Here is a 27,260-nt window from a genome sequence, read left to right as displayed (position 1 = left end):
AGCATGTCTACATATAACACATGTTTTAATAACAACCAACCAACACTTCAGTCACCTGATTTTCATGGTTCATATTAAATCAGTTTGATATCACCTACTTCTGGTACTTCTAAAATCTTCAAAGGGTACGGTAAATGATTTTACAAAAGCACAGGGTTGAGAAAAAATAAATAGGAAAAACACCATTTAAAAAGATAAGATTAGCTTGCTCAAGGGTACATTTATGAAAGTCACAAACTATGTTAAAAACAAAAAGGTCAGAAAGGCTTTTATTGATTTGGTGATAATTCCAATGCATTATGCTAAGAAAATCAGCCGCCTTATTTGGATCATTAATTGTCTGCTGTAAGTAATAGCAAATGGAAATTGCACGAAACAAACAAATAAATCCTGACTTGAGCATCCACTTAACGTAAAAGGTAAAGCAATTGGAAGGAACTATTCATCACGTCATCTTGAGTAACCCCATTGTCTAGAGCTAAACACAAAATAAGGACAGAATGTTGGTTGCATGCCACTAAAACTGCTTATAATTCATGAGATTTTAGAATCACGCCTTTTCTTAAAAGGAAGCAGAAAATCAAACAAGAAATTGAATGACTTTAGCGCTGAAATAAAATCTGTAGGTGCATCTGAATGTTGGGAAAAAAAACACACTTTAAAACTATAAACGTTACATGTGTTTATTTAATTTCTACAAGTAAGTAAACTGCAAGTCTGTAAAAAACTCTTTACTTCGCATTTATCATGCACTACGTTACCTAGGGTAACATTCGGTAGTCCAGGATTAGTGCTAATTGGGTTCTGTGAACCCTTAGGTTAAAAGGTTATTTAATCTTTAACTTTAATAAAGTTGAAAGTGGCTTTCTTATGCACTTTTTAAAAACCTTATTCTTGTTCAAGCTCAATTCAAGCTTTACTAACATTTCCATTACTCGCTGCTGCTGCCTCTTGGGTACTATACAAGTTTAAAATGTTTTTGTTTTGTTTTGTTTTTAAATACAAGTGTGCATTAGTCCTAGGCCAGAGGCTACCTTCAGGACATTTCAAATCTCCTATCTGAATGTATTACTTCTGTATACTTTTGTTTTAATAAAAGTCTCTCCCAACTGTGTTGCCACTTTCTCAGTTTCAATACCAACAGCAATCGACAGAGAGACTTATTTACATGGAAGATTCCAGCAACATTCCATTCTGAAGGGAATCTCCAAAAGAAAGTTCCAGCGATAGTAAAATTGCTTAACTGTGAACAATATTGAAATTATTACAACTGAGTATAATAAAAGAAAATTCCATCTAGGAAGCACACAGGAGGCAGGGGGCATATACAAAACCAGTTTACAGTTTAAGTTACCTTTTCAAGAGCTGAAACAAGCCTGCAGTACTGAGCTTAACACAATATTTTGTACGTTAAACTTTGGCTGTGACAAGGGATTCCAATTATCCAGAAAAAGTTTTTTTCTTTTTCTTTTTTTTTTTTAGTCGTTGCCAATTATTTTTTATTATTTTCTCCCAATTTGGAAATGGCTAATTATTTTTAGGCTCAGCTCACCGCTACCACCCCTGCGCTGACTCGGGAGGGCGAAGACAAACACACGCTGTCCTCCGAAGCGTGTGATATCAGCCGACCGCTTTTTTTCACACTGCGGACTCACCATGCAGCCACCCAAGAGCTACAGCGTCAGAGGACAACGCAGCTCTTGGGCAGCTTACAGGCAAGCCCGCAGGCGCCCGGCCAGACTACAGGGGTCGCTGGTACGCGGTGAGCCAAGGACACCCTGGCCGACCTAACCCTCCCTCCCCCCCGGGCAGTGCTCGGCCAATTGAGCGCCGCCCCCTAAAAGCTCCCGTCCTTGGTCGGCAAAGGAATAGTCTGGACTCGAACTCGCGACGTCCAGACTATAGGGCACATCCTGCACTCCACGTGGAGCGCCTTTACTGGATGTGCCACTCGGGAGCCCTTACCCAGACAAGTTTAATCAACACACACCTCATCCAAATCAGGGTCTTGCTTTTATTTGTATTGCAGTACACATTATATTTACCATATACATGAAACACAAATCTCAGGGTTTTGACTTTAGCTGAACTGTTGAAAAAGCAGTAAACCAACATAAGAAGATAGGCCAATTGAACACTGGCCTCATGCCCAGATAGAGATATGTGTGTATGCAGCATGCTCAGACCTAGGTTTCCATATAATTCAAGTGCACTAACCTTAAAAAAACATTATGCACCCTGATGATTACTCACATTTTATTAAAAATGAAAACTCTTTACTTGAATTTAGAATTTACTGTCATGATGCAATTCTTCAGAAAATACAAAAGTACACATTTTCCTTATGAAATATGGATGGAAAATAAAGTCTGACTAAAGTCTGAATATTCCAAGGAGATGAAAAACAATGCTAGTGTATGAAGTGTCATTTAAAGAAGTATCATTATATTTTCCACCTATGTGATCAAACAGTATGACTATGCTTGAGAGGGCACAAATGCTTTTTTGTAAACCGCCTGCCTACATACATTTGGAAAATGGCACACTATGTGAAGTTTGTGGTGTACGTACAATCCTTTTATCATGCTCCATATAATCTATTATTATCTGCAGTGTAAATGCAGCAGACGCATATTTATATGGTTTGTGTAGAGAAGTATCCAAGTGGTAAGCAAAAAGACAGCAGCTATAGCAAACAATCTAGTCTAGGAATCGCAGCTGACAGGCTGTCTGTCACTTACTGCCTGCCTGGGCTACTCAATTGTGATTGGGGGGGGCTGCTATAAATGATGTGGTGGGTGTCAACAGAAAAAAAAAAAATATATATATAAAAAGCTCACCCAGGAGCTGTAGTCAAGGTGAAGAAATAGGAGTAATTTCCTTTGTAGTATAACTCAGTCTGGTTATCTTCAGTACCTATGAATATTCAATGATTTATGCTGGTTCTCACCAAAAGTAGCAAGAAATATAGAATACTGGGACTGCTCAAGAAAAGCCAAGCTCAGGAATGTCTGTGAAAGTAATCTTGGGACCGATAATTCAGTAGGTAAAATATGAGTCCTGTATTAGAACTAAAGCTATTGATTTTCAGGTTCAGAAGATAGAAGGAGACAACTGATTGGCAACTGTTTGGATCTAAGATACAACTGGACTTTTAGAGACATTTTAAACAAAATCAAAAACATCTCATGGGTCGATGGGTTCACTTTGGGTGATCTCAGGCACAAAAGTTAGACAAACTACAGAAAATCTTTAAAAAAAAAAAAAAAACGCTGTAGCAATGGTTAAAAACCACTCGAGGTCCTTTGGTAAATGGTACGGAGTTAAAACAAAAGGCAAGCAGGAGTTTTGATTCTGGTTGTGAAACATTCAGTATTACACTTATGATGTTCAATGGAGTAGTTAGCGCTGCTGCCTCACTGCTCCGAGTCCTGGGTTCGATTTCGGCCTCAGTGGTCTGTCTGTGTGGATTTTGCATGTTCTCCCCGTGTTCGCGTGGGTTTCTTCCGGGTATTCCGGTTTCCTCCCACAGTCCAAAGACATGCTGGCTTGGTGGATTGGCCTCTCTAAATTGTCCCTTAGTTGTCCTGTGATGGACTGGCGTCCCGTCCAGGGTGTAGTCCTGCCATGCGCCCCTATGTCTGTCAGGTTAGGCTCTGGCTTAAGCAGTTACAGATGATGGATGGGTGGATGGCTGGCTGTTCAATGGAGGTATTTAGGAAGCAGTTTGTTTTTAATTAGATTGTTCTACTTATTAAAAGTACTGTTAGATGACTGAACTGTAACAAATATTTTGTATAGTTCAATTCGAACACAGTTCTAAACCAGCCCTACAGCTACAGTGTCAGTACAGGAAAAGGCAGCTACTTCATAAAACTGGAATTACATTCAGAATTACACAACATACAAAATTAAAAGTATATTAGATTATATTAACAGATCTTTTTAATGTATTTTTTATTACAATCCTTGTTTCTTCCTTTCCTGAAATCTGCTGATTTAAACATGTTAACTTTTCTATTAGACTGCATCAATGAAAACTTTTTTTCTTTTCTTTTAAATACGAAGGGTTATTTATGAAACTAGCTCTAAGGGAGGAACATTAGAATGTGTATCATTGTAGTAGTGCAATTACATGCATATTTGGCTCCTTGCTGATGAATTTGGGAGCTTTTTATATTTTGTTACATTGGCCCTTAAGCAGCCCAGTGTCTGCTTTGCTGCATGAGTAGGTGCTGAATCTTGCTGAAAAGCCTAATCTGTGTACTTAAGTAACATCTGTCATAGAGGTACTGCAGACACCACCAAGACGTGTACCGCATAGTTCTCAGCATTAACTGTGACATTACTCTCAATGAAAACAAGAGGTCTATGGTAACTCCAGTCCAAACCATGGTCCCTTCTGGAAACCTGTCCTCTTCTAAGCAAAATAGTTTCTGGGAGACCACTCATCCTTGCAGCATATAATCAGTCAATGTAGAGGAAAAGCATGTCTCTACTCACAACTAGTCTAGCATTTATACACCTCAACTCTCCTGACTGGCAGTGGAGGGTTTTCTAACCAGGATAGGATTCCATTTATACTTCTGATTATATCTTCCATTAAAGTTGAACAACTTTAACAACATGAAATAAATCATACCAACAAAAAATTACCACAGCTTTCAGAATATAAAGCGCACACTTGTACACATTTTAGAAGCACTGTGGCACTCTACACACAGGATACATGAGTGCAGTTCACATTTGCATCATAAGTAGGGCTTCTGTTTTTCGGGTTTTATTAATTGTATTTTTCGGTGCTTATTCTGAGCTATTTTCGAGTTTTAGGTAAATCGTTTTTTTTCGGTGTTTTCGTTTTTGATATACTGTATGAAATTAGTGTTTTCGGTTACTTTTCAAAATGCTTGAGTTTTTTTTTTTGTTTTTTTTCCTGTCAAATTATGTATAGTAGTAACTTGACAGTACTTGCACACTTAAGTTGTACCTTCTTTCCTTTGCTGTCTTCCACAACGAAATCCCTATGGTCACGGGCACATTCTTGTGGGGTTTTTGTGTGTAGGCATTTTTGTACATTTCACCACAATTCTGTTTTAAATCCTCCGTATCTTAACTGTAATACAGCTTTAAATCCTGCTAACAAGCCTCCATCCTGATTGTAATCTCGTTTTAAATCTCGCAAGCGAAGTCACCAATAGAAACGTAGGAATGTGCTGTCACTCAGTAGTTGAGGTGGGTTTAAAGTATTCAGAACGAATCAATGATAGATGCAAGTCAGGAAGGCGGGACATTGCCCAGCAGCATTGGGAAATGTATTTATTATTATTTTTGTAGTAGGTTTTATTTTTTAATGGTTAAAGGGTAAAGTCAACCTGAATTGATTAACCATCTCCACAGTTTTTCCGGTGTTTATTGGCTATCCACCGCTTTAATTTTTTTTGTATCGGGGGTGTTTTATCGGTTAAAAAAGAAAATCAGAAGCCCTAATCATAAGGTATATGAACACACCACACCAACTACTTCAGCAGATTCTGTGTGCACCACAATATAGGCCCATTGCATTGTAAATGCCTACATGGAAATCAGCAGCTACTTCAGGGCAGAGTCAAGCTTTTTAAAGAATGACTCTGACCTATTTTATGTTTCACCACTCCGACCCCAGCAGATAGAATATTTCAGTCTATGTTCATATGTTCCTACAGCTGTAGCCCACTCAACCAAAACGAAGACTGAAACTTGTAAAATGAACAGTTGTACTCTACAGCAACCATGCTGCAGCTCCCTGAGCAAGTCCAAATCTGCTAGAAATGTACATATAGCACCCCCACTATTTTAGATTATAGTATCAAGTTGCTTATTTCAAATGCAGAATATTCAAAACTAGGTTCATTTTACATGTGGGCTTTTACCCTTCTAACAAGTGATAGGAAAATACAACGAATGATTTCAATTAACTGGCAATTCTATAACCTGCTGGGTAAAAACTAAAGAAAAGAGATGACTGGCAATGCAAAATCGCATCACTTGCAATAACTCTTTATAGACTGCACTCCACAGACTCCTGCTGTAAGCAATAGGCTTCCAATCAGTTCACATATTCTTTTAATTTCAGAGACGCCATGTTGGATTTTTTGCTCTGGACCCCAAATTGAATGAAGTTAAGATTCAGATTACACCTGAAATAATAAGTGAGGTTTAACTGCTGGATTCAAACCCAATACTCGCGTCAACAAAACAGCACCTGCCATGCAAAATTATTATTATTATTAATTTATTTATTTATTTTTTATTTTTTGACAAGTCAGGATGGTAAAATAGGGTCTGTGAAACTTGATGCACGTATCCAGTCAAATAAAGTTGAGGCAAAATATATATTTAGTTTCAAGTGAAATCTATTTTTTCATATCTGTGCACAAGGGCTGAAATAAATGTTGTACAGCATGTCTCTTCATTTAATTGTTAATATAATAGTAACAATAACAAATAATAATAATAATAATAATAACAAATAATAATAATAATAATAACAATAATAATAATAATAAACATTGAACCTACAAAGGAAGACACACAAAACACTTTCAGTGCGGCACACACAAGTGAAGAGCTCTTGAACTTGAGTTAATCATCCACTCGTTTGGGCTTATTTGCAATACTAAACATTTAATATTGTAAACATTTATTTTAAGCACAAAGTTGACATTTTCTGTTTCATTTTATGTTACCATGGAAAAAAATGTAAGAAATTATAGTGCTGGCTGCAGTTACTGCAACAAGTATTTATTATGTCTACATGTTTTCTGCAGAGAATATGGCTTTCCAACGCCTTGTACCCTCTTGATCCATAATCAGGGGTTCATCCATAATCAGTTATTGTATAAGACGCAAGCATACCATCAGTATATGTTTAACAGGAAAGGATATATTAAAGGCAGAGACGGTGCGCACGGTTTGAAGGTGAGCTATACATGCCTAATGTATGGATTATTCCAGGAGAGCGGGGGTCTACAGGCTTTGTCAACAATGTCTGCGATCCCCCCCCCCCCCCCCCCCCATCGCTCACCCACTGCACAAGCGAAACAGAAAAGAAATATATATGTATCTTAATTTTTCACCAGCATCTTCCTTTCGTTCCATTATTTTTGCTACTTTCTGCAATGTGAATTGTACAACTGCACCACACACACACACACACACACACACACACACACACACAGGAACATTTCTTTCCCCCCAGATCTGCATGGATCACATCAATAACCCTGGGGGCCTGAGTAAAAGCGGAAAACCGCCAATCAGCTGAGATTTTTCATCTCTATAATTTGGAGCTCACCTCATCCAAGTCAGTGATGTAAACTGGTTTCTCTTCAAAGCCAACTGGCATCGGCTCATTCGGGGGAATAGTCACTTCTTCATACATTTTGGTGTTTTCTCTCTTAATCCCTTCTGGTAAAAGCAGCTGAATCAATCAATAAATACAATAAAAAAAAGTGTTAAGAAAGTGGCAATTTAAAATAAGATAATAAGTGTGACGTTTAGGGAACATAAAGGCATTCCTGTAGGCACAGTTTAGGGGATTGGCATACCTGACTGGATAATTTGAGATCATATTATTGGACAACACTGGAGTATTCACAAGAAACAGCAGTGCCAGGGCAAACTTTCTGAATGAATAACACACTTACTAGTTAAGACGGCAAGGAATTGCTCTGAACAATAATTAACCTGCTCCTAGTTGCAATTATTTTGTTTGTTTATACGGTTTAAAATGCAGTTAAAATGTTTTTATTCTTTTCAGAAAGTAACATAACTGTATTGAGAGAATAACAATGCAGCTGTGTAATATGTATGAAGCCAATATCTCAATGCATTAGGTCTTTATCATCTAGAAACCACAGCATAAAACAATTTAGCAATCTTAGGTCTCTGGTCAAAATGAAGGTTGCCGTTAGATTTTGCTTGAGGAGTTTCCATAACACTGAAAATATGAAGTCAGCATCTTAAATGATTGATGAGACATTAGCAGCTGATGGCATGGCAGTAGCAGCTGGTTTTAAGCCGGAGGGCATGCTTAAAAGAAAGAAAAATCATATTACAGGTAAATGACCCTCCATATCCAGAGTCATTCATCTTCGAGTTATATGGCATAATCACATCTATGACATAATACTGAAGGCATTACAAACATGCCTGATACAACTAAAACCTAATGGGGATCAGTTTTATCTTTCTGCTGTGCAGACCCCCTCATGGGACATAAAGGCCTCTAATTTGAAACACTGTTGTTCCAAAGGCCAGTACATACAGACTAACCAAATAACATTACCATAATTACAGACAAAAACAGACCAGGTTAACACTAGAAGTGTCTTGTTTATGCTGCTACCAAGAACCGCCGGCAGCAGTCATTTTGACGGCTACATTTTAAACAGCTTCGATACGAAAATGAAAGACAAACTTTCAAACACAACTCAAAATATGTATTCATGAACATCATATCTAACTTTTGCATAGCAGAACCATTCTCATAGGTTTAGCAGAATCACCATAAATGAAAAAATAAACTAAACTATTTTCAAAATTAGCACATTTAACGCATGACTTCAAAAAACTAATAAAATAAACATTTGAGAAGAAAATATTGTGTAAACAGCTGTAAACTGGTACAGTATACGTACATACAAAATTGTTAAAACAAAGTAATTATTTATAAAAAAATAATAAAGAAAATAACTAATTTCCCATTGTGGAACGTGAATGCGCATTCAGAGAAACATACTTCAAAAGTAGCCCCCATATTAGTACAATCCACACAGATTTAATGCTTATCAACTTGTCGTGTGCATTTACCACATACTGCTCTTTCACACTGCATACCTTGTACAAAACGAAGGAATTGATGGCTGCCATGTCCAGTACATTGTAAAATACAGCAACTAGACACCGGTGATCGCTTTCACGGAGTACTAAGTTTTGCACATATAGTGGAAACTCTCTTCTCGCTTTGTTTACTGTTCAAACCAGGCTGTTTTTTTGTTGTTGTTGTTTTTTTTCAACTGTTTTGCCAATTACAGTGAAATAAAAAAAATTGTAATTAGTAACATTCATCCTTTTTCCTAAGTACAGACATGTATTGTGTCAGCGACACCATGCTTTTGTCGGAAACAGCTGCTTGTCCATGTAACGTTTTATTGTTAGCTTGAAACCGGCAATGCTGTTTTTAATGAAGTCGTTCTAAATTTCTGATGCCAAGGCAAATCTATCTGTAGTTGCTCTCAAATCAAAATGCAAAAATCTAAATTTCTCGAAAAATTCTTGTAATAGTAATATTATAAGACTATATATGCTTATGTAGACAGCCAGACGACAGTTCTCCAAGGAATTGATAGGATTACAATAGATATTTGGATAACATATCTAGACTTCTATTCAAATACATACTGCTGTAACCTCAGTGGAGGTAGCGATAACAAACTGGCTTGTATACAGATAAAAACAGTGTATTGTCGGTTACACTAACAATAAAAGCATGTATTGTTAAAGCTGTCAAAATGACGGCTTTTGGCGGTTCTAGGTAGAAGTGCTTATAACTTTTTATTTTTGCGACTGACTTTCAAATGCTGTCGGGGTATTTATTACATGTATTTAGGAAAAGTCAAGAACAGACAACCGAGGACCTTTAACACACGCAGAGTAATTTAAATTTTAAAAGTGAAAACCGTCAAAATGACTGCCTTGGCGGTTCTAGTGTTAAAGCTAACATGCTCCCAAATAGAATACCTAAGCTTTAAAAGACCAAGCACAAATTGATTCAGTGAAAAGTATTAAATATATTCTGTCGAAATTGAGCCCTGTCGGAACAGATTTACTTAATCTAAGTGACATGCAGGTAAAGAAGGGCCATGCACTTGCAACTCACCTTTGAACCGCCGATAAACGCAGACGTTTTCATGGCTTCTGCACAGCAGTCGTAAACATTGGGGTAGTGGATTTTCTCATAGGTTTTTTGTCTGCCCAAGACCGGAGACTTTTGGGCAGTTAGCAGTGCATGCTCCCTATGAAAGAAGGGGGGGAAAAAATAAATAAAACAGAACTGGTTAACTGAGATAAATATGATTCAAATAGCACTTTTTTCAGTATATTTGTACCTTCAACCCCACAGAACATAGGGGCTTGTTCACATGCCTTATTTTGTTATTATGAAGTGTCACTTTTAATACTTATATCATTATGGTAACATCTCTCAAACATAATGACTGGAAAATTTATTAGATTCTTAAACCCTTGATATATACCTAAATACCTCTACAATTCCTTGTACTGATAAGTATGTAAGTGTGTAGGGTGTCTCTTACAGTAAAAGAGATCTCATTACATACAGTTTGGGCAGGAGGCAGTTTCTGGCTGCTCAAACTGCATGGAATGACATCATATAACAATAAGCTACACTCTACACACAACATATTAACTTCTTTTTAAAATCACACAAATAAGGATTGTACTCAGGAATAGCTTTAAAAAGTGAAAAATATTTGTATTCTTGTATTAACATTTTTTTATCCTCCCTCCCCATAATGAAATGGTTCAGTCCAAAATAAACTTCACTGGGCAACCTGTCAAGCAAATCCCCATGGTTCAGCAGTCCCTGAATAATGTGTGTAGGCCTACAGGTGCTGTGTCGTGGGGAGACAATTTATTAAAAACAAAAGATGCAGCCGGAGAAACGTGGGTTTTTAAAAGTTTGTAGGGATTTTGGTAATATTTTCTTTGGAAAAACCAGTGTCAAGTTTATTAATTTAAAAGAAAGAGTGAAGTTAATAGGATAATTGGTTTTATAAAAAGGTACTAGGTATGTGTGGGTTTTTTCGTTTTGTTTTGATTTTTGAACATTGAAATTAGGTGTGGTGTTCCATTCAAGGGATGACATCTGTACACAGGATAAGATGTACTGGAATTTTGGTAAATACTTCACTGTTATTGGTTGATTTCTGATATGTGATTTATAATCCTGAGCTCAGGTAAAGAAAAATGTGTGTTTTGCAGTGCAAATGCATTTAGCTCTATTGAAGAGCAACTGGTATGGGTATAGAAAAAACAAATGTAAAGTGTAATCATGAACCTGTCCCTCTGAAACACCTGCCTCCAGTGGATGCAAGAAATACTGTATTTTTTATATGTGGTATTTCATTCATCCACTAGGGGCAGTGTGTATTCTGTGCATTGTCACAATTGGTGTATCTGCAAAAGACATGTTTGAGAACCCTTATGGGGGGCACAGTGGTAGTTGAAAAGCTTTTTTTTTTTTTTTTTTTTTTTAAGTTTTTTTTAAAATCAGATTTTAAAGTCTTTTAGGAATTTGAATTATCAACATACATGATTAAATCCAAAAAATGATTTAATTAAATAAAGGGCTACACTTTTTTAAACATTGAGAAAATTCTAAAAAACATACAGAATAATGCATGCCTCTTAATAAACAAATCTATTGGTACGGCTAATTATTATTTAAACTGCCAAGAATCCAGATGGGCCTGTACAAATACAACTAAAGCAACCATATTTCTGCATCAGAATTGGTTTACAGATGCTGCAGAACATTAAGTAATCTTGTACACTTAATTTCAAGAACCAAGGAAGTAAATGGAACCCTTATCGACTTTTGAGCTGTATGTCACTAACATTAAGAACATTTATAAATGAGGAGGAGGCCATTTGGGCCATCTATGCACTATGCCGCGTTCCCTTTATTCTACAGTTCTAGGCAACAAAGGAGAAACAACATATATTAATCTCCTGAGTAAAAGAGGATGGTATCTATAAATTAATGGGAATAGAGTTCATAAATCTTAGACCAAAGGTTTATGTACAATTCCCCAAGAAAGTAGCTATTTTTTCTAAACTGCATCTCTACACCAGATGGATTTAGCCAAGCAAATTCTAATTAAACAGATCATTGCCTTTTTTTATCCTGCGAAATTAAACTTTCATAGAAAACACTGTTCTCAAAACAAAACGTGACTAGAAGTCAAATACCTGTATACTACTTTTAACGAATAAAAATAAAAGTTGAATATTTAAATGTGTAATAAATATAGTACAGCCAAAGCGGGCGGGCAAATTACCTTTGAATTCGAAGTTCTTTGGGGTCAAAGTGCATTGGTGTGTCTCCTTCAGAATCGTCCCACCGTTTTTCCCTTTTAGCAATGCGTTTCTCTTCACGACGAAACTGTTTCATTAGCTGCTTTTCTTGTTCAGATTGAATTGTGACTTGACAGCCATAAATAGGTACGCTGCTCTCTCCTGATGCTTTTCGAGATGCATCTGTAGCAAGAAGCAAGACAACAAAAAACAAATCCATTATAACCATTAACAAAAAATTGAAACACTACGTTCTGGTAGTCAACATGTATATACCGTCTCCTTTGATATTGTAGCATTTTCACAAACAATAAAAAATAAGCTGAAGTAATGATCGTTTTAACATATCAGCTTTATTGACCTAATCCAGTCAGATTCAATATTTTACACTTTTTAAAATTGCTGCACTTCTAAAGAGAACAAACACGTGTTTCAGGATATTGTTACAGAAGAAAATGTATGTATTTATTTTTGTGCTGACTTTAAAAAAATAATATAATGTCTGGGGCATATTATAAAAAATACAGCAAAAATGAGTGGCATATAAATGCAGGTTCATATAGGGTTAGCATATAACTATTGTCTTATTTTCATAGATTACCTGACATATGTTCAGTAACACTAACTGTTTGCTGAATATTCTGAAAAGGCTGTAGGGTTTAAAACACAATGCAATACTTTCCCTAGCTTTCTGCTTTGTTGTACGTATTCCTGCAATATCTTTTTCAACATTATTGCAATTGTTTTTGATATTTTTATTACTATATCTCTGGTCATAAATCAGTTGTCACTATTTATTTTCATTTTAGATATGTTATGCATCACAGAGGCGGACACAGCTTTATGAATATGCATGTCTTGCCCCATATAATGGCAATAAATAAAGAAATACAATATTTTGGTGGGTTAGAGTAGAATAAGAACCAGTAATAAAACCTTAACAAAAACGCTATACTACGGATGGGAATTTTAAACATTTAAATGTATAAACTCTAAAGAAGTGGTAAAATGTTTAATAATATGCTAGAAGTATAACCGGTCACGTGACAAATGTCACCAAACGCACATTTTTTATGCATTCATTTTAGTATTTTATCATCAGTTCATCGCGTATCAGACTGCTCTAGTGCCATAGAAAAGCAGATATTACAACAAAAAAAAAAAAGTAAGGGGTTTGGCAATTGGCTCCAAGTAGCTTGGAGCCAAGTAGTAATTGGTGCAACAGAAAGATTGACACTGGGGCGGGTTTTATTCTTGGTCGATCTAGCGCTTCATTGGTGCACTGTGTGTGTTTATTATGCCTGTAGTAGGTGCGGTATGGTATCAATTCCACGGCGGGGTTAAATAACGTTAATGACAAGCGTTTATTTCTGAGTTGGTTCTACATTTAAAATGGCATCTCTAAACAAAGGAAGCCACGTTTGGAAGTATTTTGAGGAACCGAATGAAAAAAACGTGGTATATAAATAATTATGCCAAACAAAATTGCCATACCACAAAAACACAAGTTCAATGCTTCACAGTTTGAAATGAAAACATTCAGAATTATTGTGGATGGAGCTACTGAAGACAATAAAAAGCAAGCATCCATAACAACATTTGCTATAGATTTGGCTGAACATTGTGCGTGGTCACATTATCCCCTATGAGGACAGTGCGTGTGAATCGTGAATGCAGCAGTTTTTAAATTGATGTAATAGTTGAAATTACCACAGACTCGTGGATCCCATAACTTTCTTTAATAAATAAATGAAATATGTATCAAATTTGAGTGTTATTTCTTCACTCAGGGTCCCTTTTTATCTAATATTAGGTCTTGGTTGAAGATCTGATAACATTCAGTGTCAAAAATATGCAAAAATGCAGAAAATCAGACAGGGGGCAAATACTTTTTCACGGCACTGTATATATCTTCACTAGCAATTTATTATTATTTTTTTTTAAACTTTGTAGTTAAGTCTTTGCGATGCTAAAACGTTATTTGCTTATTTAGGGTTTATTTGCTAATACTAACCAGGGCTGTCAGTATCAGAATGTAATATAAAGAGTGTGTATGTAGATAAATGCTGACATTGCAAAGAGTTTAAACGTTCATAAAAACGTACGTTCATAAAAACTTACTAAAAGCACACCCCTACTCTATATGCTAAGCAACACAAAAGGCGTTTATATGGACAGCACATTTCACTGCCAAGGTTAAAACGTGTTCTGTGTGACAGTGTCTTGCACACATTTTGAGTAAAAAAATAATTGTTAATATGAGTGGAGATACACCCCCCTGTACATCTTACATCTTCACTCTAGTCAAAACTGTGATATGACCAGTAATTTGTTAAAAAATAATAATAATTGTGATTATGTTGAAAAGGATATTGCAGGAACCTACAGCAGGTTCAGTAACACTAAGTGGTAGAGTAGTCTCCGGCTAAGAGAACACCCCTCGGGAAGGAAGCGAAGTGTTCTCTAAGATGGAGTTGACCACCAGACACAATATGAATCAATAAATAAATAAATATGTATTACTTGTCATGACGCACGTGCATCAACATATGAAATGAATAGAATAAGTAAGAGAAAAGCAATAGGCAAGTGTATGTTAATAAACTATAATAATAATAAAGTAACAAACAAACTAATGTTAATAAACTGTTAAACTAAATTAACACCGCACCCCTATACATGTTAAAAAATGCAGCAGCAGCTCTAGATTAATTATGAATACCTGTACAGGAGTAATACTCAAGACATGCACAAAACTATTAAACAGAACAGAAAACACCAAATTGCTCAGCGACTTGTGTCTGATTCAGGTTTTTTTCAGGAGCTTTAACATATATCCAACTTTTGTAGCAAGAGAAACAGCGCTTTACGACATTTGTTTACATTCCATTCTGTAGCAATGAGGTGCACTTGTGGAAATCAGAATACAAAACAAGGCAATAATATGACAGCAGTTCTGGAAAGATTTAATAAACCAAATCAGTGTGCCTCAAGACACTCTCGCGATGGCATGTCACATTTGAAAAGATTGAATAAACTATTTGAATTTAAGTTTCATGATGATGCGTCATCAGGTTACAAAACAGTACCATATCAGTTGTGAACAAATCACTAGTGAAGTTCACTAGTGAGGAACATTTACAATGGGAAAAATCAGTTTCACCACAAGTGTGTTCTCTTAGGAGGTGTTACTATAAGCTGAGACTTCTGTATTTTTATAAGAAAATCAGACACGTTTTGCTTAATGCCTTCCAGAACAAAGCTTCCCTGAGGCAGTGAAACAATTATTTATCGAACAACGTCAGAATGCCTCGTATAAACTATACTTATCTGGACTCGAAAAGAAGCCTGTGACTTCTTTCCTTTCTTCTTTTATTTCTTATCTCAACAGCATGAAAAGAGCAACTTGCTACTGTTCACAGGTATAAAAGTTTATTTTCGCTCTGGAAGAATACTTTACACAAACACAACTGGTCCGCACAGACTAACAGGGTGTATACAAAAAGACCGACATTCAACACCTAATGCCTCCTCCAAAGGAAAGACATGGCATTAAATAATCCCCAGCCACGCCTACTCCTAACAGGATTAATTACTCAAAAAACAGTTACACCTGGAGTAATTTTATACAAAAATAAACTCTAACATTGATTCAATTCATACTTTTTACAATAAATATTTATATATTTTACATTACATCATTACCCCATATCTTAAAAGATTACCGAGCACCTGGCTATAACAAAACCCTTGTCCCACATGTATAGCTACAGCAACTTCATTAAGGAAAGCGCCCGAATCTAAATACAGCAATACACCCACCGTCATAGATCAAATACACTTGCTCAACAGCATGCACAATACATAAACTGCACCTCTATTGCCAGTAGAACAAGAATAACAATAATAAACACAATAACAGGCATTTATTATTATTATTATTATTATTATTATTATTCATTTCTTAGCAGATGCCCTTATCCAGGGAGACTTACAATTGTTATTTTTACATACAATTACCCATTTATACAGTTGGGTTTTTACTGGAGCAATCTAGGTAAAGTACCTTGCTCAAGGGTACAGCAGCAGTGTCCCCCACCTGGGATTGAATCCATGACCCTCCGGTCAGGAGTCAGAGCCCTAACCACTACTCCACACTGCTGCCCCATTTAAATGTTACAGTAAGGGTCTCACCTTCACAGTATGAACGTGTCGTTTTCGTAAATACAGATAAAGCAATGGACACAATTGATAAGAAAAACACTGAACTATGGACAATGAAATGGTAGAATTCAAAGATTGTTAAATGAAATAAATGGCAGGGATGAGTCATACTGAATGTTTAGGTTTATACGACTGGGCAACCTGTCAAGCAAATACATTTGACTGTGCTTTTAGAAGTTGGTATTAAACCCTGCTGTTGTGACCCCCATCAGGATTGTTAAACCAAGTTAATTAGATGTTCTTCTTCATTAGGACTATAGAAATAAATCAAACTGCAGGCAAAGCAACAGTCATGTTTAATAAATATCTTTAACCCTTGTACTGCAATTAGCAGACCTTTTTTAATGTCAGAATCTCATACTACATATTTTAAGTCCTAACTTTCCACAACACCACAACAAAATCAATTTCAATTAAACCAAACCAGCTACAGAATTCCCTACTTTAAACATTATGGATGGGAGTCAGTGTTGTGCAGTACAAATGAAATGGTATTATGGGGGCAATAGGAGACGTGACCCCACTGCCTTATACAGAGTTATGTAATATATACCTTAACCAAGGGATGCATTGTAAAATGTGATCAATAAAAATGCATTTATCCAATCCTTACTGTCTACACCAATTGCAACACTGCACAATGAATAATGTTTTTGGGGACTGTTCTGTTTATTTGGAATTTTACCTGCAAAGGTACTAGCATGGAGTTGGAAAAACCCTTGTGAACCTCAGACAAATGCACAAATGATACCTGCAAAAACATTGTGAATAGTATGCATTCCTAGTTCACTTTGGTGTTATTATATCAGCAGTACATTTATTGTCTGAGCACTGTGAATCAAAAAAGTAACTATACTAAAAATGTAGATATTGGGTTGCAGTGAATAAATTGAACAACTTGTCCCAGTCTCCAGTGAGTGACAAACCCCTGTGTCCCGTGGAGACGTTCAATAACTCATGAGATGATGCGCTATGCAATTTTTCCACTCGACAAAAGTCAATTTAAAAAAAAGGAAGCAAGGACATTTATAATATGTCAGGCTCACAGACTAAAGTGCACAGCTACTGGTACTGTACAAGTAATAATAAAAACTGTTTGCAAATAGTGGAAGGCTGTTTTACTACATGCTTTTTTGTCTCTAATAAACAAAATACAAAATACAGGGATAATCTGAAAATACAGGGCATTTAGAGGGACAGTTAGGGTCAGTCTTCATTTTCAGTATCTTATTACAAAAACATTGTAGATGTAGTATATTCTCAATGTGCACTTTTTAAATTGTCTCTGTTCTGATCTCAATTTAGGTTATTACTGTAGGTTAATATTATAGAAATACTGTATGGCACAAGTAGGCTACCTGCTTTTTACAGAATAAGTTGTAAATTCAACTATTAGTTAATTTGTTCACTCTAACCCTAACCACACACCCAATCCTAATTTTCTAATCCCTAATAGCAACATTAATAGGGGAGCATGAGTTGCATGGCAGGATGCTCTATTAATGATGCACCTACCTTCTACACGGCTGAAAACCCTGAAATAAAATACCTGTTTTGTGTAAACTTGTGACTTACTACAGAATTTCAGGAGTTTTAGTAAAAGTATAAAATAGCTTTACATTCCCCCCCCCCGACCCCCAAAATTGCATTTGTGATGTTTTTATTTTTTCCAAATTCTAAAAACTTGAGAGTAAAGAGGAATGGGCTAAACAATGCAGCAGTCACTTTGGGCATCTTTTCGTCTTCATGGGCAACCAAAGCAATACCTTTTCTGAACCAAGACGAAGCAGGTGTTGACAGGGTGGTTTCTAAACCCTAATCACAATGACACCAACACTGCAGAAAGTCACGCAGTTACACACCAAAGCAGCGAGGTGCTGCATTGGACAATCTTGGCTTGTTGTAACATGAATTTCAGCATCCCATTCTATAACCGATAAGATTGGAACTGGGTATTATCACTCAGATTCCAGATCTCTCCTCTCAACCTCTATTCTCTTCAAAAGAAAATAAAACCAGAATACAGGAGATAACTTTTACATTTTATAACCAAACCAAGTTGCTTTTAATATCCCAGTTCCCAGGAGGATCTGGGTACCATCATCCACAACTAGTAAACACTCAACATTTTTACTGGGAACCGGAAATGAAAGCGCAGGTTAGAACGGTTATAAAGTACCAAAGTTATTATGTATTCTTCTTGTTTAAATTCACGTTGCAACACATGTGTGAATTTATTACGTTTCTTTTAGGACCTGGGTACCCACTTTCTTAAGAACCGGTTTGCACATCACAAGTTCAATTATGATTTTAAAAACAAAAATTGTTATTGAACTGCAGTTTCCACTCCAGCACCAATAGCAGATGAAAGGCTGTCCTATTTTAGAAATGTCGGCTAATGATTTAACGACCTCCAGTAAATTAACTCTTGGAATTTGCACTCAGGTTTTTCATTAGGTCTTAGCAACAAATTGGAATCCTCTAATGTACAGTCATTTTCAGGATTTTCACTATCTGCACAAATGCATTATCAAAAGAAATTCTACTGCTAGCACATTACATTATACAAGAGAGAACTCTGAATCCTTAGAATATTGATCAACATAACTTAAAAAACATACTTTAACTGCATTTCTGTTCAATGTTCAATTTTTCTTTTAGAAACAGTGTTACATCCACAACCTCTGCACTCAGACTGGCCAGCTTCTTCATAACTATGTTACCAGCTGCTGAAGATATCCTCCCTTGCAAGTTCGTAGTGTTGGAAAACGAGGCAGTGTGGCTTCCACCATAACAGCGGGTCTTCTGTGATAGATAGTTTGGGTTCTTGCAAAAAACAATCCTATTCAGATCGATTGTCCATGGAAGCCCGAGCCTCCTCTTCGTCCCCAAACTGCTGTAATCATGTTTCGCTTTCTTTGGGCCACAGGTATTTTCGAAAGAGGTCAGTGCATCGGTATCGCAGACAGAAACCGATCCTGATTCTGTCTATCCTCCCAAATCCAGTTACTCATTGCTGGTTTAATTTTGTCAACCAAGTTTGTGATGACAGGTAACACTGCTGAAAGGGTAAGACTACATTCACTGCTGAGATACCATGTAGCGTTCTCTATCGGGGACAATACTTTAAGCAGCTCGTTTTCAGAGTGCCCCCCACACCTCACAGCAATTAAGGATATTTTTTTCTGTCGTGAGCAACATATTATCTATAACTACTGCAAATATTGTAGACAGGAGGATCTCAAACTCTGACAGTAGATCCTGTAGGTGTTGCTGTAGATTCACAGCAGTGTGGCTCTCTGAAAATGTATTTTTTGTAGCTTGAAGTTTAGTTTGTAAGCGTCACTTACCATCTGGTTCAAGGTATAATATATATATATATATATATATATATATATATATATATATATATATATATATATATATATATATATAACGCCACACTCACATATCAAATTTGTAAAAGACGCCACCCTCGAATAAACATTGCTCTCAATAATGAAACATGTACATTGTTTTCCCTACCCCAGCTCAAATAATACAGCAGCACTCTGGTATGACAGAAGGACTGATTGATAGCAAAAAAATAAACGACAGAATAACTTAATACCACTTCATTTACCAAAATGAAAACTACTTTTTATGGGATGCGGGAAAACACATTAACAATACACTGTGCAGCGTCAACCTAGAAATTTGTCAGTGAGCTTCATTTTTTTTTTTTATTCCATTATGAACCTACACAAAGGAAATACATAAATATATTATGTTTTTGTGGAAAAGAGAAAAGATAAAAAAAAATACATTATCTGAAATCAAATTAACTGAAGCACAATCTCGTAAAGGCATCATTGTATTACAGACTTAATAAATGTGCAAATGCAATGAAAGTGAAATATAATGCTTCTGTTTTGCAAAACAAATAATAAAAATAATACTAAATTTACTATAAGATCACACTATACATACAGTTCCGGCAATGTCTAAATCAGACTGGCGGATTTTACCCAAACGAAGTCAAAGTAGATGCATTAGTCCGAGGTGAAAGTAACTAATTTCTTACCAGTACAGTGTAATTTTCAGGTACGCGCTAAGAAGTGGTACTCAGCGCACTGTGCTTGCTCGTGCATGCCTAAACAACTTCCGCTAAGAAAGCAGGGAAGTGCCCATTCAAATCTGTTACGTTATGCTATTTTAGGTATTTTACATCTTTAATTGAATGTATCATATTTTTCCACCATTATGAAAATAGTATGCAAATATTTATCATTTGAAATACATTGGGTCGTACATTTTTATTTTTTTTTACTTGTGCAACTTTGCAGTGGACTTGTCGTGAATTTTCTATTCTTTTTAGAGAAATTGATTGTCTGTTTCCAGTTTGCATAAAAATTATGTATAAATGGTAAATGTTACGTTTTCAGCCTCTATACATGAACTCCCAACATCTCTCACAATCACCTGGGTACATATTTTTACGATATCACAACAAAATGAATACGCTTTTCTTTTTTTCTTTGTGCATATGTATAGCTCATGTACTGTATATCACCTTACCGTACAACAATACGACAAAAAATGGACAATTATAATATCCGAAAACAATCTTAATATTTTTTTCAAAAAGTAGTCGGCGCAAATATACTATTAGGCGGTGGATTGCGCCGATCGCCAGCTTATTTTGAAAACCCTGCATTCATTCACTATTTTTGCTTTGAAAATAATTGGTTAGTTTTTTGCAGTCATTTTTAACGTTCTAGCCTCTCGATGTGCTGAACATAGAAAACCCGCCCCTTCAACTCTCTGATTGGTTAAATGTTGTTTCAAGACATAACACAGCTGTCATGTGGTTTCAAGATTTTTTTATTTTTCACCCAGCAACGCGCAAGTGATCTAGTCTGCTAGAAGCACAATCAATCCTTACTGTTAAAGGCACAGTAGCATCTGCAAAACAGACGGATTAGGTTTTTTTTCAGCTGAAAAGGCCTGGGGAGAACCCTGTATATGATTACAACTTAAAACTAATCCAAATACAAATATACCTTGCACACTACAGTGCAATGCCCTATAGTCAATAATGTTTCACTATAGCACTCTCCAGTCCATATTTACTATATACAGTCACCTCCAAAATTATTGGCACCCTTGATAAAGATGAGCAAAAAAGACTGTATAAAATAAATACCAGTACTGAGCTATATTGTAATTTTCCAACATGTGGAATATATTTTCCAACATGTGGAATATATTCAATGGAATCGACCAAAATTACACATTTCTCAAATTATACATTTATGTCCAAAAAAAAAAAAATGAAGTGTTACTATTATTGGCACCCTTGTTTTCAGTACTTTGTGGACCCTCCCCTAGCAAGGATAACGGCTCTATAATGTTTAATGAGATTGGAGAACACACTGGGAGGGATCTTAGACCGTTCCTCCATACAGAATCTTTCCAGATCCTTGATATCCTTCGGTCTGCGCTTATGGACTGCCCTCTTCAATTGAAACCACAGGTTTTCAATGGGGTTCAAGTCCGCAGGCTGAGATGGCCATTGCAAAATGTTGATTTTGTGGTCAATTAACCATTTCTTTGTGGATTTTGATGTGTGCTTGGGGTCAATGTCTTGCTGGAAGATCCACTTGCAGCCAAGTTTCAGCCTCCTAGCAGAGGCAACCAGGTTTTTGGCTAAAATGTCCTGGTACTGGGTAGAATTCATGATGCTGTTGACCTTAACAAGGGCCCCAGGACCAGTGGAAGCAAAACAGCCCCATAACATCAAAGATCCACCACCATATTTACAGTAGGTATGAGGTTCTTTTCTGCACATGCATCCTTCTTTCGACGCCAAACCCACTGCTGGTATGAGTGGCCAAAGAGCTCTATTTTCGTCTCCTGGGAAGGCCACAATACAGTTCCTTAAGACTGAGATGAACTTAAAGAAGTAGAATGTTGATGCAGATTTAATTTTGATTTTATTTATAAGAATCTTTAGGGGTGCCAATAATTCTGACAGCTATCTTTTTCAGAAAAAATGTTATTACTTGTTAATAAAAAACTTTCTCTGAGCAATTGTATTTAAATAAAAAAATATGGTTTTCCCATATATTTGAGCATAAAATATAGCTCATTACATGTGTTGTTTATTTTATATAGCCTTTTTTGTTCATCTTTATCAAGGGTACCAATAATTTTGGAGGTGACTGTATATTTAAACAAGAAGAATACATTGTATAGGCCTTACTTTACCTCAGGTGAATTAACTACAAAACAAAGGATGCCAAATAGGAGTTCAAGTTAAACTTTGTTTTGTTTATTCCCAAAATAAATAGTACATAAAGTTGACACCGCATTTTATTTTTATTTTTTTTTCATTCCTTGCCATTCCCGTTTAGTCCCGCCTTGTCCTACTCCACGGCCAATCACCAGCAGCTCCTGTGGTCCGTGCTCGTGCATAGGCTGTTCGACCGATTTGAAACACAGCCCCTCCTACTCCAAGCGTTCCTGTACGTCACAGTCCTCACATACACTACAATATTATTTTTTTTATATATTTTTTATTTGGGGTCCAGCTTCGTTATAATGAAGGACGTTATAGCGAGGGTGTACTGTATTTATTTATATATATATATATATATATATATATATATATATATATATATATATATATATATATTAAAATATTAAGGGGGGCAGAGAAATAGTAAAAAAAAATAAAAAAATAAAAAGTTAAATCTCTATATATAAGTTACGGATGCTCATCTCCGGGGGGAGCTTAGAGTGTATGAATAAACGTTAGGGGTGCTCGAACATCCACAGAGCCAGCGCCTGTGTGAAATGTGTAGAAGTGTACAGTCTTTCTACATATACACACACATATATATCTATATATCATTTTTAGGAGCACTAGTTAGAACTGCACCTTAAAAAAAAAAAAAAACTTGAATATCAAAAAAATAATAATAATTAAAAATGTACTCCATAAGAATACGTTTTCCAGCAAATTTGTAGCTTCTAAATATAGGAACTATTTTGCACTGGCAGAAGACGACATTTAATAAAACTTAAAGTTTAAAACCGTATTGTTTTTTGTTTTCTTTTTATACAATGAACATAGAGTGATTTTATAAGCGCAATAACCCATGGAGTGGGTTATTGCTTACATAAATTGAGGATTCCCTTATGAAGTATTTAAGATCATTAAAATATATCCTAGTGTATTACAGAAATGTAACACAAGTCATTCCATCTCAAGTGAGCCAAAATCCAGAGAACAGAGTGCTAGCACCATTGCTTCCATGTCCAAAATCCATGTTTCAGCTCTCTCAGCCCAATGGTTTGTGAGATACACACCCCCGTTAGGGGGATTAACCCCTTCCCTTTGTTAATGTGTCTCTTGAACAATTTGCACTAGAACCATGAAGCAGTGAATTTCTGATTCAGCTTGACATCAATGCAATGTTGTCCTTGTGGTAAAACTGGGAACAAAACTGTGAATTAGGTAGTTTTAGTCCCCCAATCACAGCTGAAGAATGAATTGGAAATAATGAATAAGGAAATGGTTTGTTACCATGTTCCCTACTAAGTGTTAATTGGAGTTGTAAGGTGGAAATGTCTAATTTTGTTCCATGCTGACCTCATTTCTCTCCTAGTAGGAAACATGACATTTCTAAATTGCTTTGTCATATTAGAAATATAGCCTACCTTTGTGTTACTCAGGCTGCCATTAAAAATGCTTTATATAATCAACATTTTCCTAACTCACACCTTTTGTATAGTGTGATGCACCTTATGTAAACTACCCCATCAAAAACACTATAGTATACTATGCAGAATCTTAAACCCAGACTAGTCATGTTGCACAGTATGTAAAGCAAGCAGCCTGGATAACGTCCAGCATTATAAATGGGTGCATAGTTGTTATAGAAAGCACTAAAATAAATACATAAATAAATCATTTACAGTATAGTATAGGATATATACATTATGTAACACAAAACATATATTATGTGTATACAGTGCCTTGCATAAGCATTCACCCCCCTTGGACTTTTCCACATTTTGTAGTGTTACAACCTGGAATTAAAATGGATTTAATTGGGATTTTTACCATTTGATTTACACAACATACTTAACACTTTGAAGGTGCAAAATATTTTTTTTTGTGACACAAAAGTTAATTAAACAAAAAAAAAAAAGACATTTGTTGGTTGCATAAGTATTCACCCCCCTGAGTCAATACTTGGTAGAAGCACCTTTGGCAGCAATTACAGCTGTCAGTCTTTTTGAGCAAGTCTCTACCAGCTTTGCACATCTGGATCCTGCAATTTTTGCCCTTTCTTCTTGGCAAAATTGCTCAAGCTCTGTCAAGTTGGATGGGGACCATTGGTGAACAGCAATTTTCAAGTCTTGCCACAGATTCTCAATCGGATTGAGGTCTGGGCTTTGACTGAGCCATTCTAAGACATTCAGGTTCTTGTTTTTAAACCACTCCAGTGTAGCTTTGGCTGTGTGTTTAGGGTCATTGACCAGCTGGAAGGTGAACCTCCGCCCCAGTCCCAGGTCTCTTGCAGACTGAAACAGGTTTTCCTCTAGAATTTCCCTGTATTTGGCTCCATCCATCTTGCCCTCAATCCTGAGCAGTTTCCCAGTCCCTGCTGATGAAAAGCATCCCCATAACATGACGCTGCCACCACCATGCTTCACCGTGGGGAAGGTGTTCTCAGGGTGATGAGCAGTGTTGGCTTTGCGCTACACATAGCGTTTTGCCCTTAGGCCAGAAAGTTCAATTTTGGTCTCATCAGACCAGAGAACCTTTTTATTATTATTATTATTATTATTATTATTATTTATTTCTTTCTTTCTTAGCAGACGCCCTTATCCAGGGCGACTTACAATTGTTACAAGATATCACATTATTTTTACATACAATTACAGAATTTCTTACACATTATTTTTATATACAATTACCCATTTATACAGTTGGGTTTTTACTGGAGCAATCTAGGTAAAGTACCTTGCTCAAGGGTACAACACCAGTGTCCCCTAACTGGGATTGAACCCACAACCCTCCAGTCAAGAGTCCAGAGCCCTAACCACTACTCCACACTACTGCCCTTTTTCCACATGTTTGCTATGTCTCCCACATGCCTTTTGGCAAAATCCAAACAGGATTTGATATGGGTTTTTGTCCCATGGACGGTTTCTCCCATCTCAGCCGTGGATCTCTTCAGCTCCTTCAGAGTTACCATTGGCCTCTTGGTTGCTTCTCTGACTAATGCCCTCCTTACCTGCTCGCTGAGTTTTGGTGGACAGCCTTCTCTAGGCAGAGTCGCGGTTGTGCCATATTCTTTCCATTTGTTAATAATGGATTTAACAGTGCTCCGGGGGATGTTAAAAGTTTGGGAATTTTTTTTATAACCCAACCCTGATTGGTGCTTCTCCAGAACTTTGTCCCGGACTTCTGATAGCTCCTTGGTCTTTATGATGCTGTTTGTTTAGATATGCTCTCTAACAAACACTGAGGCCTTCCAGAAACAGGTATATTTAATCTGAGATCATGTGACACTTTAATTGCGCACAGGTGGACTCCATTCAACTAATTATGTGACTTCTGAAGGCAATTGGTTGCACCAGAGCTTATTTAGGGGTGTCACAGCAAAAGGGGTGAATACTTATGCAATCAAGACTTTTCAGTTTTTTATTTCTAAATAATTTTGAAAAATATGTAGATTTTTTTTTCCCCACTTCAACATTATGGACTATTTTGTGTGGATCAGTGACACAAAATCCTAATTAAATCCATTTTAATTCCAGGTTGTAACACTACAAAATGTGGAAAAGTCCAAGGGGGGTGAATACTTATGCAAGGCACTGTACATATATATATATATATATATATATATATATATATATATATCTTTTTTTTTTTTTTTTTTTAAATAGCTGTAGTTTTTAAAAGCCTAGACTTAATTTCAAAGTAAACCTTTAAAATCCTTTTAAGAGCAGCTGTAATGTAAACAGAAACATGAAGGCAAGCACAGCTATAGCACACTAATGATCTCACTGGGGTTACCCTTGACTTCTTTTTATACCGCTTTACTTACCTTCCAAATAAGAAAAAAACAACACAAACTGAAAATGTCATTTCTAGTTATAATAAACACAGCTAGACTATGCACCAGATTACAAAAATGATGCATTCGGCTCCAGACCATAACAAAAAACACTTGTCTTATATCAGGTTATAATTGCCCCATCTTCTAATGGAATGTTCATTTCGATATCACTGTTATTGTTTCTATTAAGACAGCAATCGTGTATGACCGTGCGCTAAAGCCATCTTTCAGGGCCCCTTGGAAATGAGATAGACATCTCAATAGGTAAAACTATAAGTAAATTGAATTGAACCTAATGGACCAGATTTTGTTAATGGTCTCTTAACATATTTAGCTATTAAGGTCCAAGTCAGTATCCATTCATTTATTTTTCTCTTTAACTTCGGTACTTGCTAAACTAAAACTAGTATTTCTGAAATGGGAAAGTTGACTGACTTTCCTATGCAAATTATTACAAGGTTTAGATGCAGCATAGGCATGAAAGATGCATAAATAAATAAATAAATAAATAAATAAATAAATAAATAAATAAATAAAATAAAATAAATAAATATGCAAAGTTTACCTTGAAGATAGTTCAACTTCAAGTCTGGCACTGTGGCCAGAGATGATTCCACAATACTGGATCTCTGCTGCAGCAGCTTCTCTATTAGTTCAAACCCTTCTGGACCAAGCAGCTCAAATAGCTGAAAAAGAAGCAACAGTTATTTATTTATCTACTGAAATGTGTTCACCAGGAGAAATCCCATTGAGATCTAATAATCAATACATTGATTGTAT

At 36.1% G+C, this 27,260-nt stretch overlaps 1 protein-coding gene across 2 annotated transcripts in view; it reads right to left on the bottom strand.

The window, feature by feature from the left end:
* ascc3 (activating signal cointegrator 1 complex subunit 3) overlaps positions 1–27,260 on the bottom strand; it is a 265,685-nt gene that overhangs the window by 218,534 nt on the left and 19,891 nt on the right. For both annotated transcript variants that reach the window (XM_059024632.1, XM_034003889.3), the window contains exons 5-8: positions 27,046–27,166; positions 12,123–12,321; positions 9,920–10,055; positions 7,334–7,459 (exon numbers count right to left, since the gene is read on the bottom strand). In XM_059024632.1, the coding sequence (XP_058880615.1) occupies positions 7,334–7,459; positions 9,920–10,055; positions 12,123–12,321; positions 27,046–27,166 (582 nt within the window). The remainder of the gene's footprint in view (positions 1–7,333; positions 7,460–9,919; positions 10,056–12,122; positions 12,322–27,045; positions 27,167–27,260) is intronic.

Source organism: Acipenser ruthenus, chromosome 5, assembly GCF_902713425.1.
Source record: "Acipenser ruthenus chromosome 5, fAciRut3.2 maternal haplotype, whole genome shotgun sequence".
NCBI classification, from domain to species: Eukaryota; Metazoa; Chordata; class Actinopteri; order Acipenseriformes; family Acipenseridae; genus Acipenser; species Acipenser ruthenus.
Note: the sequence above shows the minus strand (reverse complement) of the source record. Positions and strands in the feature narration are given on the sequence as shown.